This window comes from Tamandua tetradactyla, chromosome 21, assembly GCF_023851605.1.
Source record: "Tamandua tetradactyla isolate mTamTet1 chromosome 21, mTamTet1.pri, whole genome shotgun sequence".
Taxonomy (NCBI): Eukaryota; Metazoa; Chordata; class Mammalia; order Pilosa; family Myrmecophagidae; genus Tamandua; species Tamandua tetradactyla.
In genome coordinates, this window is record NC_135347.1 from 59,867,732 (window position 1) to 59,880,407 (window position 12,676).

The following is a 12,676-nucleotide window of genomic DNA, read 5'->3' on the forward strand; positions in this document are numbered from 1 at the left end:
TATTTGGGCAATGACCATTCTAACTTCTTCATGTTGAGAAGGGTTGTTGACATTATGGGGTAAGGTAATACAACTGGCTGATGTTCTTGGAGAAACAGGTAACTCTAGGTTTCAGGATTTATCTGGCATAAGAACAAAAAGAGGTTTTAAGCTTCTTAAAAAGAATCCTGTTATCTTTTTTCCTATTAGATTCTAGTTAGATTCCATTGTAGTTGAAGAGCATACTCTGTATGATTTCATTTCTTTTATACTTGTTGAGGTTTGTTTTATGATCCAGGATATGTTCTATCTTGGTATAAGTTTTGTGGGCACTTGAAAGTGATGTATATTCTACTGTTGTTGGGTGGTGTGTTTTATAAATGTTGATTAGACCATTTTGGTTAGTGATATTGTAGAGATGTTCTGTATCTTTGCAGATTTTCCATATAGTTGTTCTATAAATTTTTGACAAAGGGGCGTTGAAGTGTCTAACTATAATTGTCTGGGGATATACAACTCTAATTAATGTTGATATATATTACTCCTAAATCTATACTTAGGATTCCAAGAGGGCAGAAACTGTTTTGCTCACCTCTGTGGCTACTCAGTAACTCTCACAGTTTCTGATGCATAATTGGCCGTTAGCAAATATTTGTTGAATAAATACATGAAATCTGAAACTCCAGCTCAAACTATTCTCTTGAGTATATACTACCTATTTCCATTTGGATATTTTACAGGCCCCTCAAGGGTAATGTGTTCCCAACAAACCTTATTAATTCTCCTGCCCATATCTGCTCCTACCTTTCGCTTCACCTAATCATCCCCAATAGAATCGCAACTCTTTCTTCTTTCCCCACATCAATCTGTCACCAAGTCCTATCACTTCCTAAATATTTCTTAGTCTGCTTCTCTTAAACTTCACTGTCACTATCTACTCTATACCACCATCACTTCTTACCTAGAGATGGTCTTCAATAGCCTTATACTGCCTCTCTCTACCTTAGCTTTGCTCTCCTTCATTCCCTTAAATCATAAGGATGCCTATTAAATGAAGATTTCATCATGTTACCCCTGATTGTTTCTTAAAGCTCTTCTAAGTCTTCTCACTTATCATTTAATGAAATCTAGACTCCTAACACAGGCTTGACTTGGTCTTTTCCTACCTCTCTGGTCTCACTGAGATCTTGCCAACCCCTTACAGACTTACTCCTCAGCTATTCCAAAACTTGGAGCAATTTCAACAACAACAACAACAAAAAACTCCTCACTTTCATTTGCTTCCTACTGCTCACACATGTTATTTCTTTCTGTGGCCTCTGTGTGGTTTGAGAATATTAGTACCCCCAGAAAAGCCATGTTTTAATCCTGATTCAATCTTGTGGAGGCAGCCATTTCCTTTAATCCTGGTTCAATATGTAGGTTCGAAACTCTTGATGAGATTATCTCCATGGAGATGTGACATGCCCAATTGTAGGTGTAATATTTTGATTAGATGGAAATGTAACTCCACCCATTCAGGTGGGTCTTGATTAGCTTACTAGAGTCTTTGAAAGGGGAAACACTTTGGAGAAAGACAGAGCCTACAGAAATAACAAAAGCCTCAGAGCTCACAGAGGGAGCAGATGTAAATGTGTGGAGAGCAGTTGATTCAAAGTACTGAGTTCTGATAAATGTTTTGAGTGTTTATGCCATATCCCACTAAAAATAAATGAGTTGAGAATATGGCCAAATTCCAATAAAGCTGAAATAAAAACATTTTTTTTGTTGTTTTTAAAAAGGGAATTTATTAAATTACAAATTTATAGTTCTAAGGTCATATAAATGTCCAACTTAAGGCATCCAAAGAAAGATACCTTGACTCAAAGCAGGCTAATGTCTGTCACATGGGAAAATATGTGGCTGGTGTCTGCTGGACCTTGTTTCTGGTTCCATTGCTTACAGTTTCTGAATGTCAGTAGTTACCTCTCTAAATGTCTGTGGGCCTTCACTTAGCTCCTCTGGAACACAACTCTGGGTTCTGGTTTGCTTAGCATCTCATGGGAAGGCACACGGCAACATCTGCTAAGCTCTGTATCTCCAAACATTCATAGGTAGGCATCTGCTCTCTCTGTAGGCATTCCAAGCATCTTCAAATGTTGATGTCTCTGTTGGCTCTGAGCTGTCTCCAAAATGTTTCCCCTTTTAAAGGACTTCAGTTATCAAACTGACCTTAAATGGGTAGAGACATATCACCATCTAATCAAAAGGTCACACTCACAATTGAGTGTGTCACATCTCCATGGGAACAATCCAATCAAGAGTTTCACCCTACAATATTGAATCAAGACCAAGAAAACATGGCTTTTCTGGGATACACAATAGCCCCAAACCTGCACAACCACCAAATGGCTTTTCTTTTTCTAATCCTACCTATGTCAGGATAAAATTGTTAAGATCATGACAAGCAGTTTCCTTGTACCATTAATACAGATGTCAGTTTCTGAAATAGTACACAGTAGAAGTGCATCAGGTGTGCATGAAATAACAACACTTTGATACAGTTATCTCAAGTCCCTAATGGCAAAGCTTAATGAGAATGGCTCCTCTGGGGATCTGATAGGTTTCAGAGGATTGGGTGCCAATGCTTGTTTTAACCAGTTCCTGGTTAAATGTCAGCCCATTCTGCATCTCTTCCGTTTATAGTACCTCCAGTTCCTGAGCCTGCTCAATGGAGAGAATCCACGATATTAAGTTAGGTTCAAGGCACTTAGGTTTTTGGTTCTTCTGTTCTTCTAAGTCTTGACATTTCCATCTTCACAAATTTGTTGACATTCCTTGTTTACTTTTGCTGTGCTCTCTCTTATTCCCCTTGTGGATTCTTATTGTTTAAAAAGTTTTCTTTACTATCATTTTCAGAAGAAAGAAGAGATAAAAATATATCTAGCTGATTGAACCAGAGTTTTTTAAAAGTAGCTGTTAATGCTATTTTTAAAAAGTAGCTGTTAGATGATATTCTGGACATGGTTTATTTCTTAATTTTGAGTAAGAAAGAATAATTTCAGTTTATATAATTTTGAGTCAGCAGTTAACAACTGGAAATTAAATATTTAAAAAAGTAAATTTAGGTTTAATTCCACTGCTATCTTAGGAATTACTGTTTTCATTTTATTTTAGTCCACATGGAATTACATGAAATTGATCCAAATAAATTCCCATATGATTCTTCATGTTTATGTCATGAAAATTCTGTACAAAATTAACTTACAAATGAATCAGCATTTTCATAGAACTGAGACATTCTTTCCGGAAAGTGTTTACATTTTAAACCACAGATTGTTATAGCAAAACTTAAAGATTAAAAAATGAAGATACCTATATATGTATCTTTTAAAATAAATTATCCCTGGGGACAGAAACCAAACAGGAGCAATGGGAAACTCTGTTTCTAATTTTTAATTTCTGCACCAGAAATTCTGGGGTCATAATATCCAAGCATGTCATGCATTCCACCAAACCACAGGGACTTTCTGCTCTAAAGATACTTATTCAGAAATTTTTAAACAATAAAAGGTTTCTTTATGAAATATTCCCTTGGGGTTCTGGAGTTAGAAGTATGCCAGACTGACTTCTATTTTTTTTTCTTCCTCTGAATTTTTAGTTCAATTTCAACTGCATTTCTCAGTTATGACTTCTGTTTTGTCCTTAGTGTTCACTGCTGTTTTTCCTTTCAAGAGTGAATCGATTGGCAGTTTGTCAGAAGACCAATTTGTGATTCTGTGTGTTATGCTTTTCCTAGCACTCCTGTCAGGGAAGATTTAAAGAATTTTCAGATGAGTATTGACTGTTCTGCAGCTGCCCTGAAGTGGAAGTGATCATTTGGATTTGCTTGCCTATATTGATAATGCTTGTACAGTTGGAAAAATTAATTTTTAGGCATGAAACTTTGCCTCCATTTCACAGGACTTGTGTTACCTATAGGGGAAAACATATCTTATGGTCCCTTAGGACTAAATAGAGGGAAAGCTTTCTAATCTGGGAATCTCATTTCTCTGAAGGGAAGCATATTCACATAAATTAGGAAGAAATGCTGTTAGGGAATGTTATAATGAACATATAAGCCAATAAGATACCTAAAGGTCAAAACAAGGAAAATGTCAACAATAATTGTGTATAAGCTATTAATTTCTACCCCTTAATACTGTTCCTATTTCCTCACTAACCCCTTCCCTTTGCTAGTTAGTCATATTTTGCTTAAATAATTTGTGGGTTCTCCTCAGAAGAATCTTCCAATATAGAGAGTGCAAATAATTTGACTTTTGGATTTACATTGTTATGAATGAATGTAATACTGGAATTTGGATCTCTGAGGAGGTGAGATGCCATCATAATTCTATTTTGAGGATTTACCATGATTCTAGTATATCTTATGTTCTTTTGATTCAAAGGATTAGTTCTTACAAATGCTCACACAACTTTTATCCTTTTATTCTTCAGCATCTGAGTGGCTGAAATAAGACCCACCCGAGTACAACGGGAAATACCTAGTTTGCTCTGCTCATAGACTTGTACAGGGAACTCCAGTGCTCTGATTGACAGGACCTGAAGAAGGACGCAGGAGTCACAGAGTCTAGGTAAGAACATCTCTAAGCCAAACAGATCAATTTCAGCTTAACTTATACCAGTTAAGCTAATGGAAATCTTTCAATTTAAAAGAGAGGAGTAAAGGGAGCACATAACCCAAGCCAGTGCGACAGGTCACTGAGATGGACAGGGCTGTTAGAGAAGTAAGTACCCCTGGCAGGAAGACTATCTGGAGATGAGAGATTTCATTTTCTTTTAATAGAATTTGTATTACTTTAGATTTTACCTTTTTTTTTTTTTTTTAGCATGGGCAGGCTCTGGGAATCGACTATTTTAGATTTTGAGGGAGTACAAGTCAAAAAAAACCAGACTTGGGCCAGCTTAGGCAAAAAGAGGAACTTCCTGGAACCTACTGGCATATCTTTCAAGGAAGAGTTGAATGTCATATGCTAGGAATAGGAATATAGCTTGTCTGCCGCATTAACTGAAACCATGGACTGGCATGCCAGATACCCTGCTAGTTTATTTCTGCAGACCATCTTTCCCTTGGGGGACACAGCTGGGCACCTCATATGCCAGGATTTACATTTTAGGGCTCTAAGCACGAGGGGAAAATTCTGTTTCCATCTTCTTTTCTACCCAGGATCCAAATTTCAGGGAGTAGGACTCACTGGCCCTGAGGAGAAGGAATCACACTTCCTCAAGACTCATGCTATGGCTGCACTGGAGCAGGAAGGGGAAAGAAAGAGTAAGAGCAGTTGTAGAATAAGCAGAGGGGATAGGGAAGTTATCCCAGAGTTTTCCATTGCAGAATTACTTCCTGAATCATTTTGGGATTTATTTGGAAGAGATGATTTGATGTTCTCATGCAAAATCCCATGAAGCCACCATCATATTTTAGTAGGAGAGCAGTACCTGAAGGTTTATTTTTTTTTTTTTTATTTTTTTTTTTTTTTAAGGAAAGACAGAGAGAAGGAAGGAAGGATAGAAGGAAGGAAGGAAGGAAGAAAGGGAAACATTTTTAAACATTTTCTTGTTTTATTGTATTCTGTTTCTCCGTTTTTGTTACATGGGCTGGGGCCGGGAATCGAACCGAGGTCCTCCGGCATAGCAGGCAAGCACTTTGCCCGCTGAGCCACCGCGGCCCGCCCTATTTTTAATAATTTAAATATAGATAATATATTGTTAATGCTAATTTTATAGATTTCTCTAAGAAGGCATTGATAAATCTAATGTAGTTCCCTCCATTTTACAGAGGAGGGTTCTAAGAGGACAAAACTTGAACAAGGTCACAGGGTAAATAAGTGAAAACATTTGTCCTAGAATCTAAATGTTCTTACATATGAGAGGTAATACATATCTTGATCTTATTATTTGTTTAGAAATAATTTATCTTTTGTAAAAAGGAAGCAAACAAACAAAAACAAAGATGCTGGTTTCTTATTTGCACAATTTTTGAACCAAAAGTGTATATAGATCCCAGGTCTTACTGTGTCTGGTTGCAGCAGGACTTAACAGCAGGTCAGAACATTAGCTCAGAAATTGAGAAACCTCAGTTCCACTCAGTGCTCTCTCCTGAGTGAAAGGCTACTTACTTCTGTACAGAGATGGCCTGCAAAGAGACCTTCAGGAAAAACCAGGACTTGGTAGGCAGCTTTGCATTCTATCAATTTGTCAGGGTATATTAAAATTTAATATAGCAGTAATGGTTCTGAGTGTTAAGATTTAAAAGCAGCCAATACCAGTAAGGGCCCCATGAAGAGGGGATAGGAAATAAATTAATAAATAAGATAATTCTAGGTAATGACAAAGTACCATAAGAGAATAAAATGGGGGATGTGATAAAGAGTGAAGGGAGTGTGCTGGTTTAAAAGGATGTATGTACCCTAGAAAAACCATGTTTTAATCCTAATCCCATTTTGTAAAGACAGCCATTTCTTCTAACCCCTATTCAGTACTGTATGTTGGAAACTTTGATTAGATTATCTCCATGGAGATGTGGCTCAATCACGTGTGGGTATTAAACTTGATTAGGTGAAGATGTGTCTCTATCCATTCCAGGTAGGTCTTGATTGCTTTACTGGAATCCTATAAGAGAGGAAGTATTTTGGAAAAGTCTTGAGATTCAGAGAGAGCAGAGAAGTATGACAGAACACTGCAGAACCATGAAGCAAAGAGTCCACCAGCTCGCAACTTTTGCAGATGAAGAAGGAAAACACCTCCTGGGGATCTTCATGAAACAAGAAGCCAGAGGAGAAAACTAGTAGACTTCACCATGTGCCCTTCCAGCCAAGAGAGAAACCCTGAACATCATCAGCCTTCTTGAACCTAGGTATCTTTCCCTGGATGCCTTAGATTGGACATTTCTATAGATTTGTTTTAATTGGGACATTTTCTTGACCTTAAACTGTAAACTAGCAACTTATTAAATCCCTCCCCCCACCCCCCAAAAAAAGTGATCCAGGAATCGAACCCTGGTCTCCCGTATGGAAGTTGGGCATTCTAACCACTGTAAATTCCCCTTTTTAAAAGCCATTCTGTTTCTGGTATGTTGCATTCCAGCAGCTAGCAAACTAGTGCAGGGAGGAACTCTGAAGGAGGACTTACGGGGAAGATAGCAGAGTAGGGAGCTTCAGGACTCAGTCCTTCTACCAAAATAACTATTAAACAGATAGAAACTGTCTTAAACAACTACTTTGAAACCCCAGAGGCCAGAAAAACATTGTATAGCATCCAGGGAGGAGTGGGAGAAACAGATTGAAAAATTACAGCGAAAAACTGTAAATTGCTTTCACCATAGGGCAGCTGCTGACAACCATGGCAGGCTGCTGTGGGGTAGCTGTGGGTGTCAGAAAAGGATATAAACATCCTCTTTCCTAAGAATAATGGTGATAACAGTTGATTACTGATCATGACTCTTTTTTTTGCATGGGCAGGCACCATGCAAAAGGAATTGAACCTGGGTCTCTGGCATGGCAGGTGAGAACTCTGCCATTAAGCCACCATTGTCCTGATCATGACTTTTGACTACAAATTTGGATTGGTGGCTCTCCACTCTGAAAGCAGCTATTATTTCAACCTGTCCTGGCAAAGGACTATGCAGCCACTGTTTCAAACCTCCCTGGACAGTGGAGATTTAAAGACACAGCATTCCTGAGGGCTATGGGGGACAGTTAGTTGAAGGGCTGTATTCCCTGGGCAGGCCAGGAGAGCTCAGCTGTGGGGAGCTGTCAGGATTCGGCACTCTTCTTGATCCCCTCCCCAGGACACGTTAGAGTAAACTGTGCCCCTTCATGAGTCCTGGCCCTGTACTGGCTGCGAAAGACTGCCTTGGCAAAGTCCTCTCTGGGATGACCCTCCTCCCAGAATTTTCTCTCCAGAAAAAGCAGCAAGAGACAACAAAAGGAGTATAAAAAACTATAGATGACGAATGTCTAGGGCAAGGGCCTGCCAGCATCAACTACCTGGGAGAGGGAGGTCTGTCTCCTGGGAAGCAAAATGGACACCAAACTCCATAAAGAGGAGAACTCCAAAGCAACTAACAATAGAAAAAAATCCAAGATAAGACAGAGGCCCATAAAACAGGATAGACCCTACACACTGCATTTTCCTTGGACATATCTTTCTGATAGAAGTGTTAAAGCTCAAGAAAATCTCTGTTTTAGCAGTTACAAAATGAAGAAAGAAACATCCCAGGGAGTTTAAAAATAACTGTATTGGCTGGGAAAGACTGACTTCAGAAAGTCCTCTCTGGGGTGACCCTCAAGCTACATTTAAATTATTAAATTTAATGTGGCAAGTTGACATATAAAAATATTGTAATATATAGTGTGAAAAAAAGAGTACAAGGCAAAGAAATAGGAACTGATGGCCCATCCAAGGGAAGAAGATAAAAATACAGAAAACACCAAAAATGAAGATGAGAATGTAGATATACAAAAAAGCCATTTAAAAATTCTCAAGGAGATGAGGAAAAGTACAGAGGAACAACCAAAGGATATCAGGAAAACAATGAGTGAGTAATATAAGAAACTTAGTAAAGTGATAGGGATTTTAAAAAGGAGCCAAATGGAATTACTCAAGTTGAAGACCACAATAACTGAAATAAAAAGTGCCCAGGAGGGTTTCAAAAGCAGATTGGAGCTGGCAGAAGAAAGAATCGGGGAGCTAGATGACAAGACACTTGAAATGAGATTGAGGAGCAGAAAGAAAAAAGAAATATTAAAAGAGAAAGTAGTCTAAGATAGCCATGGCACATCATCAAGCACAACAATATATGCATTATGGGAGTCTCAGATGGAGAAGAAAGAGAGAAAGGGGCAGAAGGAATATTCAAAGAAATAATGATGGAAAACTCCCCAAACTTAGCAAAATACGTAAATATATACATCCAAGAAGCCAGAGAATGCCAACCAGGTTAAAATGAAGAAAAATTATATCCTATCATATATCAGTTACACTATCAAATGCAAAGGACAAGGAGAGGGTTCTGAAAATTGCAAGAGAAAAGAGAGTATAATTAGATCGAGTATTAATTTCTCATCAGAAACCATAGAGGCAAGAAGGAAATGGGTTGAAAAACTTAAAGTGGAGATGGAAAACAACTGCCAGCCAAGAATTTTATTTCTATCAACACTGTTTTTCAAAAATAAGGGCATGATTAAGACATTCTCAAGTAAAAAAAATAAAAAAATAAAAGCAGAAGCCGAGGAAGTTTGTCACCACTAAACCTGCCCTACAAGCAATGCTAAAAGAAGTTCTACACTGAAAGAAAAGGATACTAGACAGTGGTTCAAAGCAGGATAAAAAAATAAAGACCCACAGTAAAGGTAACCATTTGGATCATTTAAATGCCAGTATCATCATATTTTATTATTTGGAATGTAACTCCCCTTCTTACTTCCTACATAGGCTAAAATGCAAATACATAAAAAGTAATGATAAATCTATGTTTTTGACATGCAATATACAAAGATATAAGTGGTAACAAATATTTTAAAAATGGTGGCAGGACAGAGGGGTACAGGAAAAATAAGTATATGTGCATATTATTGAAGTTAAATTGATATCAAACCAAATATGATTGTTATGTATTTAGAATGTTAGATTTTAACCCCATGGTAACCATAATGAAAATAGATGAAAAATATTTGTAGGTAGACATGAGAAGGCACTCAATATGGTACAACACTAAAAAGCAAATAAATATAAAAGTAGGCATTAACAAAAGTGAGAGACAAAACTTACACGCTAAATAGCAAAATTGCAGAAGAAAATCCTGTATTATCAGTAATGACTTTAAATTTAAATGGATTAAACTATCATGTCAAAAAGCAGACATTGGCAGAATGGATAAAAAAGCATGGCCCAAATATATTGTTGTCTGAAAGAGATTCACTTTAAAGTAAAAAATACAAGTAGATCGAGGGTGAATGGAGAAAATATATCATGCAAGTAGGAATCAAATGAGTTCTGGAGTGGCTATACTAATATAGGATAAAATAGCATAGGTCAGAGACAGTTCCAAGGGACAAAGATGGTAATTAAATACTGATGAAGGGAACAATTCAAGAAGAAGATATAACAGTTATAAATATATATGCATCTAACAACAGAGCTCCCAAATATTTAAAACAAATAGTGGCAAAGTAGAAGGGAGAAACTGACAGTTCTGCATTAATAGGAGGAGACTTTAACACACCACTCTCAATTATGGATAGAATATCTCATCAGAAGATCAACAAGGAAGTTCAAGACTTGAATGATAAACCAAACCAATTAGATCCAACAGGCATATATAGAACACTGCACCCAAAGAAAACACAATATAGAATACACAGTCTTAAGTGCATATGGATCATTTTCTAGGATAAATCATATGTTGGATCACAAAATAAGTCTCAATGATCTTAATAGGGGAAATCAATAATAGAGGGAGAAAAGGAAAATTAACAAACATATGGAAATTAAACAACATATTCTTATACAAATAATGGGTAAAAGAGGAAATGAGAAAAAATTAGGAAATATCTTCAGGTGAATGAAAATGAAAATACAACCTATCAAAATTATGAGATGCAGCAAAGACAATGCCGAAGGGAAATGCATAGCTCTAAATGCTTACATCAGAAAAGAAGAAAGGCTTCAAATCAGAGAAATTGGAACAACTAGAAAAAGAAGAGCAGACAAAATCCAAAGCAAGCAGAAGGAAGTAAATAATAAATATTAGAGCAGAGATAAATAAGATAGAAAACCAAAAAAAAAAGAGAGAGAGAGAGAAAGACAACATCGATAAACCTTTAGCTAAACTGACGAAAAAGAGGATATAAATCATGAAAATCAGAAACGAGAAGGGGGACATTACTACTGACCCCACTGAAATAAAATGGACTATAAGAGGACACTCTGAACAACTTGTGCCAATGAAATAGATAATCTAGATGAGATGGAGAAATTCTTAGAAACAAAAATACAATCTACATTGACTTGAAGAAATAGAGGATCTCAACAAACAAGTTACAAAAGATTGAAACAGTAATCAAAACCCCCAAACAAAGAAAATCACAGGACCAGGTAGTTTCACAGGGGAATTCTACCAAACATTCTGAGAAGACTTAGATCCAATTCTGCTCAAACTCTTCCATAAAAGAGGAGGGAACACTCCCTAACATGTTCTATCCATCATCCTCATACCAACTCCACATAAAAATACCACAGGGAAAGAGAATTATGGACTAATTTCTCTTATGAATATAGGTAACAGACACCCTCACCAAAATACCAGCAAACAAAATCCAAAAGCATATTAAAAGAATTAAACAATATGATCAAGGAATATCTAGGAATATATCTAATATATCTAATCATGGACGTAAAGGCCCTATACACAGAAAAATATAAAACATTGCTAAAAGAAACAAAGAAGACCTAAATGAATGGAAAGATATTCTATGGATTGGTAGACTAAATACCATTAAGATGAAAATACTACCCAAAGCATTATTTATAGATTCAATATTCAATCAAAATTCCAACAGCATTCTTTTCAGAAATGACAGTCAATCATCACATTTATCTGGAAAGGTAAGGAACTCCAAATAGTTAAAGCCACCTTAAAAAGAAGAGTGAAGTTGGAGGACTCACAATTCCCAACCTTAAACCTATTAAAAAGCCACAGTAATCAAAACGATATAGTCCTGGCATAAGGACAGCCATATAGACCAATGGAATAGAATTGAGAGTTCAGAAATCAATGCTTTTATTTACAGTCAACTGATTTTTGACAAGGTGGCAAAGACCAGTCAATTGGGAAAGGATAGTCTCTTCAACAAATGGTACTGGGAAAACTGGATGTCCATTTAGGAAAAAAAGGAGGACGCCCTACTTCACAGCTTATTCAAAAGTCAACTCAAAATGGATCAAAGACCCTAATATAAGAACTAAAACTATCAAACTCCTAGAAGAAAACATAGGGAAGCACCTTCAGAACCTCGTGTTAGGCAATGGTTTCTTAGACTTTACACCCAGAGCACAAGCAACAAAAGAAAAAATAGATGATATCTCATCAAAATAAAAAATTTTGTTCCTCAAAGGACTTTATCATGAAAGTAAAATGAAAATCTTACAATGGGAAAAATATTTGGGAAACCACATATCCTATAAAGGATTAATATCCAGAATATAAAAAGAAATCCTTCAACTTAGCAACAAAATGACAAAAAAAAAAAAAGCACCAATTAAAAATGGTGTAAAGACTTGAACAGACATCCCTCCAGAGAAGATATACAAATGGCCAGAAAGCACATGAAGAGATGCTAAACATCATTAGCCATCAGGGAAATGCAAATGAAAACCACAATGAGATACCATTTCATACCCATTAGATTGGCTTCTTTAAAAAAAAGGGAAAACAGCAAGTATTGGAGAGAATGTGGAGAAATAGGAACACTCATTCATTGTTGGTTGCAATTTAAAATGGTACAGCCACTCTGGAAAACAGTTCGGCAGCTCCTCAGAAAGCTAAGTATAGAACTACCATATGACCAGGCAATCCCACTACTAGGTATTTACTCAAAAGAACTGAAAGCAGGAACTTGAATAGATATTTGCCTATCAATGTTCATAGCACGATTAT

The 12,676-nt window shown here is 36.7% G+C and overlaps 1 protein-coding gene across 15 annotated transcripts in view; it reads left to right on the top strand.

The window, feature by feature from the left end:
* LOC143665722 (uncharacterized) overlaps nucleotides 1-12,676 on the top strand; it is a 121,324-nt gene that overhangs the window by 17,235 nt on the left and 91,413 nt on the right. For 13 of the 15 annotated variants that reach the window (XR_013167195.1, XR_013167199.1, XR_013167202.1 and 10 more), the window contains 2 exons: nucleotides 4,456-4,592; nucleotides 5,186-5,290. Coding sequence is in view for 7 of the 15 variants with exons in the window: in XM_077139491.1 (XP_076995606.1) it covers nucleotides 5,252-5,290 (39 nt within the window). In the remaining 8 variants the exon portion in view is untranslated. Of the gene's footprint in view, nucleotides 1-4,455; nucleotides 4,593-5,185; nucleotides 5,291-6,603; nucleotides 6,875-12,676 lie in introns of all 15 variants that reach the window. The other 2 variants (XR_013167197.1, XR_013167201.1) reach the window with 2 other exon arrangements.